This window comes from Chrysochloris asiatica, unplaced genomic scaffold, assembly GCF_000296735.1.
Source record: "Chrysochloris asiatica unplaced genomic scaffold, ChrAsi1.0 scaffold00124, whole genome shotgun sequence".
In the NCBI taxonomy this organism is placed as follows: domain Eukaryota; kingdom Metazoa; phylum Chordata; class Mammalia; order Afrosoricida; family Chrysochloridae; genus Chrysochloris; species Chrysochloris asiatica.
The window spans coordinates 9,790,449-9,799,535 of NW_006408642.1; the positions used below are offsets into that span (position 1 = coordinate 9,790,449).

Sequence of the window (9,087 nt, forward strand, 5' to 3'; positions counted from 1 at the left end):
ACATCATGCTTGATAAAGTAAGAGGGTCAGTGAAAAAGAAGAAGGCCAACTCCCCGCCCCAGCCAAGATTGGTACAGTGGCAGCAACAGCGGGCTTAAACTTAACAGTTGTTAGGATGGTGCAGGACTGGACAATGTTTTCTTCTGTTGGACTCTGGGTCACTGTGAGTTAACACTGACTGGATGGCATCTAACAACAACATTTATAGGCACCAAAAGAGGACACTAAGTGTGCCGAAGTGAAACTCTCTCGTATCTTACACTTTTCAGAGACCCAAACTAATTTTAAGAACCAAGACTGTATGACTGCAACACACTGAACTTGGTTGAATGAAGATATACTGCACACTTACTACGTGCTAGGACTGAGTCAGGCATGGGGAACACAAAGATCAATAGGAATACTCCCTGCCCTCAAGGAGCTTACACACATGAGGCATGAAGCATAAATAATAGAGCTATGTTGGTAAACATAGCTTTTATTTGGTCCTTTTCATGAGTAGTCTGAAGTAAATGAAGTGTCTTCTGAAGTACCGAGTTCTGTACCAAGGGAACTCCTGCGGGTAGAATATGCTCTGCTCTGCACTCCGTCATATACTCACGATACAAATACTAGGAAGAGCCCTTGAAAACCTCTCTACTTGATGGGCCACTGACTCTCCTACATTCCAGGAGCTCATGGATGGGAGGAGCCTTTCTCAATCCAGCTCTTTCTATCCACTAAAAAAATTACTTTACCTGGTATATTCAGTCTAGAGCCAGAAGACAACACAACAGACTAGTTGAAGCTATCCAAAAGAAGCCAGGAAGCACAGTTAATACGGAGAGTCCTACATTAATGAGTGGGCACTTCAAAAGTCTCATTTTCACCATGAATGCCCCTCAAGAGAGTTGTCTGGGGCTCCCATGCAGACCCCTTGACTTGGCTCTGCTAGAGTGCGGCTTGGCTTTATTCCACCTCCGGGCAGTCTACTCAAACGAGGTCTGAAAATAGAGCTTAGGATCGATATTGTACAGCATGACTCATGTCTGGGGATACAATTTATGAAGTGAAGGTACAAACATAAGATCAGAGTGGAACTCCTGATAAATGGAAAAATCTGGTCGTTTCCTTATTCTGACACTTACTAAAAAATGATTCATTAGCCAGGCGATCCCAAACCTGAAAAACTTGGATTTCTAGATGGAGTTGAAACAGTATCATCTAGATTGAGGTCAGCAAACACCTCCCAGATGACTCAGAGACAGTGATATGTGGGACCATTACCCTAAGCCTGCAGTTCCTAACTCTACTCTACCTTAGAATCACCTGGGAGGCACTGATTACTGATAAGACCTAAGCCCTCCCCCCAAACCCATTACATCAGAACACCTACAAGTAGGACTTCGACATCAGTTTGTATTTTAAGAAAGACTTTCCCGGTGATGCAATGGACAGTCAAGTTTAAGAACGCAGGCTCTGATACTTCTCAAACTTTAATGTTACAGGAATCACCTAGGGGAGCTTATTAGTTTGGGGTGGGGGTTTCAGATCCTACAGCTCTTAGGTGATGCCAATACACTGGTCCAGGGACCGGATTTTGAATCACTGCTGTAAGCCATTTCCCACTATCAAGTCTCGCCATCTGTGACCTACGTCTTCTGTCATATTTTCTGTCTAGTTCAACATTGAAGTTGGGCTCAAATCCTACCAGGTTTACCACCTCCAAGCGTTGCTTATTCAAGCCAACAAGAGGGATCACCCAAGCTAGCAAGAGATAGCCACTGTTTCAAGGTGATTCCAACTCACAGCCACCCTACAGGACAGAGTAGAACTGACCCATAGGGTTTCCAAGGCTTTAAAGTTGTCTGGAAGCAGGTTGCCACATCTTTCTCCTATGGAGCACCTAGTAGGTTTGAACCACCAACCCAGGGACTACTAGTCAGGCACTCAACTATTGAGCTGCCAAGGCTCCTACTATGAGATAAACTTGACCAAATAAATATGACTCAGAATTTCACTGTTCACATTCTTGTAAATGAGTTGGACATTGTTGTTTAGTGCTGTTGGGTTGGTTCTGACTCATAGCTACCCTGTAGAGGGTTTCCGAGCGGCGCCTGTTAAATTTCAGGTGGAATTAAGTCAGTTGGGAAGAACAGGGATCTTCTCTCAGAAGAACATTTTTAGTCGCCTCCTCCAAAGAGCCAGTGTGACTGGAAAAGGCAATTTTCCTCCAGCAGAAGATTCCCCAAATAACACTTGTTACTTCAATGCTATCTTTTTCTAGGATTGGTCTCAACTTCGAGTTAATTAATGTCTAGATCTTACAAAAGAATTATTATTTGCATTTGATAGACAGGTATCACCAAATTCAAGGCAAGTCAATGATTTTAGAACTAAATTCTTAAGCCCATGGTATGGGGCACCAACCTCAGCAGAGTCGACCAGTCTCTCTGTGCCATCTGGCAAAGTTTCAATAACTTCAGAGTAGAACAAACCTAAGGTTTGGGCTAAGATGGTGTCTTCTGAGCTGGTACTGGGAATTCCTAGTCAGAGAGGAAGAAACACAAAACATTTCCTTAACAAAATAACTGACACATCACAAAGTAATCGACGGTACTGACATTCAGCTTTCGTTCATTTAAGGAGACTCTATGTCTTAATTAAGGAGCTCTGGTAGCGTAGTGGTTATGAATCAGGATCCTAACCTCAAGGTACGCAGTTGGAAACTAACAGCTGTTCCGTGGGAGAAAGATAAGGCTTTCTGCTCCCGTAAAGATCTGCAGCCTTGGAAACCTTGTGCAGGGTCACTATGACCTGCACAGTACTTAACAACAACAAATGTCTTAATTAATTATAAAATTCACAAAACCATATCAGACTCCCTGGGAAAATGGAGAACAGTCTTGGAAGCTCTTACCTACCAGTTTCTCACGCTGGGATTATTTCCTAGAGATCTGTTCCCTTTTACTTAACTTCCTTCCCCTGTCCCCCCCACCCCCAACCCCCTTAAATAGCTGTAACTCTAAAGTATACAATTCTGAATACTTTCTGTCACTGAAATAGCAAACCACAAGCCTTTGGGAAAGCCTTTTCTGTGAGTTCCCTTTGTGACGGAGGACAGTGGCTTTCTCCTGTGAAACAAAGCTGGCTCCTTTGGAATGTCCTAAGATAGGTAGACAGACCCATGGTGATCTTCTGCACAATAGAATGAAACATTGTCCAGTCCTGCATCAGCCTCATGATTAACAACATGTCCAAGCCCACTGTTGTGTCTACTGCGTCAGTCCATCATAGTCCAGCCCTGGCTGGGCCCCTGCTTCATTCAATCTGATGTCCTTCTCTAGCGATTGGTCCCTCCTGATGATGTGTCTAAAGAAGTGAGTCAGACAGTGTTGTTGTTCATTAGCTAATTTTCAGAAGTAGATCTCCATGCCTTTCTTCCTAGTCTATCTTAGTCTGGAAGCTTTGCTGAAACCTGTTTACAATGGGTGACCTGCAGGTATTTGAAATACTGGTGCCTAGCTTCTAACATCACAGCAAGACATACGCTAAATGGATAGATGAGTGGTGAGGCACTGCTGTTAGGTGCAGTTGAGTTGGTCCCGACTTATAGCAACCCCATGTAGGACAGAACAAAACATTGCCCAGTCCTGTACCATCCTCACAATTGTCATGTGTGTACCCACTGTGTTGGTCCATCTCGTTGAGGGTCTAGAAAGCTCCACTTAACAGGAAGTCAGACACTGACAATTGTGTTCTTTCTTAGTGTGCTTTGCTTCTAAAGGCAAAAGCACATTTGGCGTAGACATTTCTTCTTCACTTCACATATGTCTGTGAGGAGATGGAGTGGAGCATCAGTGAATCAGTCATCCAGAGGAGCCGAGGCCTGAAGTTTCAGCTTCAGCTATTCATGAAAACAGCTTTTTCAGTTGTGGGTTCTGTAGGGCATGTTTCTCAGCCTTGGTACAAATGACATTTTGGACCAGATAATCCTTTGTTGTGGATGCTATCTAGTGCACTGTAGGATGCTGCCCAGCACCCCTGGTCCCTACCAGTAGCACTTCCTGAGTTCTAACAATCCAAAATATCTACAGAAATTGTTAAATGTTCCTTGCTAGCAAACGCATCCCTGGTTGGGAGCCCCTGCTTGAAGGTGTACCTGTCAAATGCGTTGACATTCTGGTGCACACAACACCTTATGTGGTAACAAAGAGATACAAAGCTAAGGACTGTGCACAGAATGTTAAGTCAGACCTTTGCAAGCATGGTCCTAAGAAGGGTGGTTTAGTGTTTGGGGAGTCTCTGGGTGGTGCAAACAGTTAATGTGCTCGACTGTTAAGGAATGGTTGATGGTTTGAGTTCAGCAGAGATGTCTGAGCAATCAGGCACTGAACACCCTGTGGAGCACAGTTCTAGTCTGACACATAAGCGTCTTCTCAGAAGCAACTGTTTCTGTTTTTTTCCCCCTAAATGTTTAGAAGACATGTTCTGAAACTCTGTGGTATGCTGGAAAGCTCTGTGGTACCACAGGCATCTCTTGTGGTGTTCCAGGCATGATTACCGACAAAAAGCATTGAACAAAACAAACAAATGTTCAGAGTAAACTTGAAGAATACTGAAAGGTAAGGACAAACAATAAGCAATTAATATGGAGAAGTACTAATGGCCACGAAGGAAAAAGAGTCATTTACTATCATCCCAAAGTGTATGATTTGGAGTTAACTAGGGATAACTTTCAAAAGGAAACATCAAGGCTGCGTAACTTATCATGCCCTACAAAGAATGTAATGGGCCATGGTGTTAGTCGTGTGACTCTTGGTAGAATCCAGAGACCCATTTGTAACAGCGGAGATGCTGTAAGGAAATGCTACTTCACCTCTGTGTATTTCTGCTTAAAGGACAAGAAGCAGTAATCTAGAAATGTTCATTATGTCTGTGAAAGAAATCAAAACAACAGGAAAAACAATTTTCCACGAACGTTTGAAAATTCAGATTTTGTTTTTCCACTTCGAAACTCTCAATATTGTATCAGTGGATTGACGAGAAATAATTAAAACAAAACAAAGCAAACCAAACAAAACCATCTCAGCTAAACCAACAAGAGCTTTTTTTATTGTTTATCCTGGCTCATTACCCTAATAATTTTTACTCGTTATAAAATGCATAAAAGTAACGGAAGGAATTATTTCCTGTAAGCAACACATTTCTGGGTTTAAATGGTCAGAAGAGAATGATCTGAATGGCATAACGTCTGTTTTTTGTTTAGATGTTTCTTCAAATCACTTTGTCAAAGCTGCTCTGAGAATCATGAGGAAAACAGGATTTTTATAAAGATTGCTACTTCTGTGTGCTAGGAGATAAAGGTGTGGAAACAGCCTTCTCTGCAGGGTTTGGGCATGTAGAGACAGGCTAGACGCTCCAGTAGCCATGCTAGAAAACAGAGAGCGACGCACATGCCCATTCTAAAGGCAAGGGACCTCGGTTAGGCCCATATTTTGGTTCCCATTCTTTTGTTCAGTCTCAGACTTCCTGTTATGTGACGACAGTTCAGAGCGCTCACGAATGAGTAAGACTGCCAAGGACATCCAATTTACAGTTCTAAATACGCCTTCAATTTTACTGCTGTTTCACGTTCTTTTTCTTGAATAGCTCAAGTTCACCTCCTCCTCAAAGCCTTCACCAAAAACCCAGCCCACATCGATCATTTGTGCTTTGAACCCTCAGCTCAGGAGCTGCTGTTGGTTTTATGAATTCTGAAAATGGGTTTTCATCTGCATTGTGCTGTTCCCCACATTGCACATACAACTCTCAGTAGCTCTAGGGCAAGGTCTGTGGGTCAGGTTTGTTTGTTATTCTCAATAGCAATTTGTGGTGTTGTTAAGTGCTTTCGAGTCGGTTCTGACTCACAGTGATCCTGTACGGGGTTTCCGAGGAGTATCTGGTGAATCTGAACCACTGACATTGAAGTCCTGTGCTTTTCCAATTAGCAAGGCATAATACTAACTATGGTTTCAAAAAGTAGTACTTAAGTAAGGGATGGTTACATGAACGGGCATTCATTTTTACAAATGTCATGGAATCAAAGGCTGGTTCTTCTAGTTGACAATAATAGATTTGTATTTTGATCTTAAGATTGCAAAATACATCCCCCTGATTCCACTGCACTAGCCACTTACCTATTTTTGCATCCAGAGAGCCCTCCAGGTCTGCTTTGGCCATGATAACCACAGGGACTTCCTGCTGGGTGAGCTTGTTCACAGCCATCACGGGTGTGAGGCAATCTGAAAATGAATTGTAGACACCAGTCAACTGGGACCCCAGCACCATCTGATCTCAGAGCAGACAAGTGAGAACATCAGCATTAGAACTTCTGTGTTCTGTGCTAATTATTCAAGAATTTGTTCTTTGAAGGGTATTAATAGGTAATTCACACCAGAGGAAAATCAAAAGATTACAAGAGTACATGGGAAAATATTCATCCATGCTCATAACCAAAGGAAGGAGAATGGTATTTTTGCCTTCTAGATTGGGTGGGTGGGTGAGGGGGAAACACACCCATATCTCCTTTTCTTTTTGAAAATGCCTCAAATATACAGAAGAATGAGAAACACAAAAATCTATCTATGGTGAGCTAGGAGACATCTGAAATTTCAAGCTATAACATTTGCGATGGAAATGGGAAGAGGAGTAGAAAATGACTGAGCAGACAGGAAGGAAGGGATTTCCAAATATATAAAGTCAAACATTTCTTCCCAAGTAACAATTCTTAGGAGTCCAGGTGTGGTGCTACAGGGTAAGGCACAGGACTGCAAGGTCAGTTTGAGTTACAAGGTTGGAGGTTCAAACATACCAGTAGCTCCTTGGAAACCCTAGACAGGGTAGTTATGAGTGGAACCGACTCAAAGGCACTCAAAAACAACCATTCTGAGAATAAACAGAAGGTTATGTTACAGCAAAATGAAGGGATAAATAAATAGACACACTGGGGACCCAGGGAACTGAAGGCCCAAAAAGGAACGAGAGTACGCACATTCACAGAACAAAGACTTAAGTCCTAAGTGACAAGTGTGTAGCTGAGGCATGGAGAGTGACCAGTCAGGTTTGAGTAGGATAGAGGGCCTCAGGAAGCAATTTCAGGAAAACGAGGAACTCACTCGAAAGATGATCTCCCAGGTTGGAATGTATAAAAAACTACTGAGAGGAGTTTTGAAGAGCTGTCGGAGGGTGTGGGAAGATTAAACAAGAAACTCAAAGAGCACAAAGCAAATGAAAAACAAATCATAAAACTGAGGAGTTTGTTGTTGTTGTTAGGTGCCATCGAGTCGGTGCCGACTCATAGCTACCTTATACACAGCAGAATGAAACACTGCCCAATCCTGGGCCAACCTCACTATTGTTGCCACACTTGAGCCCACTTATACTGCTACTTGGCCAATTCATCTTGCTGGGGGTCTTCTTATTTTTCTTTGACCCTCCATCTTACCAAACATGATATCCTTCTCCAGTGACTGGTCCCTCCTGACAATAGGTCAGAAGTATGAGAGACGAAGTTTGGCCATTTTGGCCTCCAAGGATCACACTAGCTGCACTTCTTCCAACACAGATCTGTTGGTTCCATGGGCAGCCCATGGCACTTTCAATATTCTCCTCCAACACCATAACTGAAAAGCATCAATTCTTCTACAGACTTCCTTATTCACTGTCTAATTTTCACATGCATATGAGGTTATTGAAAATACCACGGGTTGGGTCAGGTGCACCTTAGTCCTCAAGCTGACATCTTGGCTCTTCAATACTTGAAAAAGGTCTTATGCAGCAGATTTTCCGAATGCAATACACTGTTTGATTTCTTGACTGCTGCTTCTGTGAGTGTTGACAGTTGATCTTAGAAGAATGAAGTCCTTGACAACTTCAATCTTTTCTCCGTTGACAAGAATGTTCTTTATTGATCCAGTGGTGAGGATTTTTGTTTTCTTTACATTGAGAAGCAATCCATACCAAAGGCTGTGGTATTTGTTCTTCATCATAAATATTTTAAGTCTTCTTCACTTTTAGCAAGCAAGGTTGTATCATCTGCATATCGCAGGTTGTTAATTAGTCTTCCTCCAATCCTGATGCCACGTTTTTTGTTGTTGTTTTTTTTTCATATAACCCAGCTTCTCGGATTATTTGCTCAGCATACAGGTGAATTGTTGTTGTTCTTAGGTGCCATCAAGTCGGTACCAACTCAAAGCGACCTTACGCACAGAACGAAACACTGCCCAATTTTGGGCCAACCTCACTATTGTTGCCACGCTTGAGTCCATCGATGCTGCTACTTGGCCAATCCATCTGTACTTATGCTGTATGCTGCTCAGCATACAGGTTGAATATGTATGGTGAAAGAATACAACCCTGTCGTACACCTTTCTTAATATTAAGCCATCCAGTGTCCCCATGTTCTGTTCGAACAAGTGCCTCTTAGTCCAGGTACAGATTCCTCATGAGCACAATTAAGTGTTCAGGAATACTCATACTTCCAAATATTGTCCATAGCTTGTCATGATCCATACAATCGAAAGCCTTTGCATAGTCAATAAAGCACAGGCAAACATCTTTCTGATATTCTCTGCTTTCAGTCAAGATCCATTGGACATCAGCAATGATATCCCTCATTCCATGGCCTCTTCAGAATTTGGCTTGAACCTCTGGAAGTTCCTTGTCAATGTATGATTATAGCCATTTCTGTATTACCTTTAGTAAAACTTTACTTGCATGGGATATCAAAGAGATTGTCCGATGATTCCCGCATTCCGTTGGGTCACCTCTCTTTGGAATGGGCACAAATATGGACCTCTACCAATCCGACTCCACGGCACTTAACAACAACAACAACCAATCAGTCGACCAGATAGTTGTCTTCCAAATTTCTTGGCAAAGATGAGTGAGTGCCTCCTGTGTCACCTCACTTTCTTGAAAGATTTCAATTTTTATTCCATCAATTCCTGGTGCCTTGTTCTGTGCCGATTCCTTCAATGCACCTTGGATTTCTTCCTTAAGTATCATTGGCTCTTGATCATATGCTACCTCTTGAAATGGTTGAACATCAGCTATTTCCTTTTGGTA

At 42.5% G+C, this 9,087-nt stretch overlaps 1 protein-coding gene across 1 annotated transcript in view; it reads right to left on the reverse strand.

Annotated features, from left to right (window-relative positions):
• LARS2 (leucyl-tRNA synthetase 2, mitochondrial) overlaps positions 1-9,087 on the reverse strand; it is a 255,884-nt gene that overhangs the window by 84,827 nt on the left and 161,970 nt on the right. Inside the window, exons 9-10 of the mRNA XM_006868824.1 lie at positions 6,159-6,263; positions 2,410-2,525 (exon numbers count right to left, since the gene is read on the reverse strand). Coding sequence (XP_006868886.1) covers positions 2,410-2,525; positions 6,159-6,263 — 221 coding nt within the window. The remainder of the gene's footprint in view (positions 1-2,409; positions 2,526-6,158; positions 6,264-9,087) is intronic.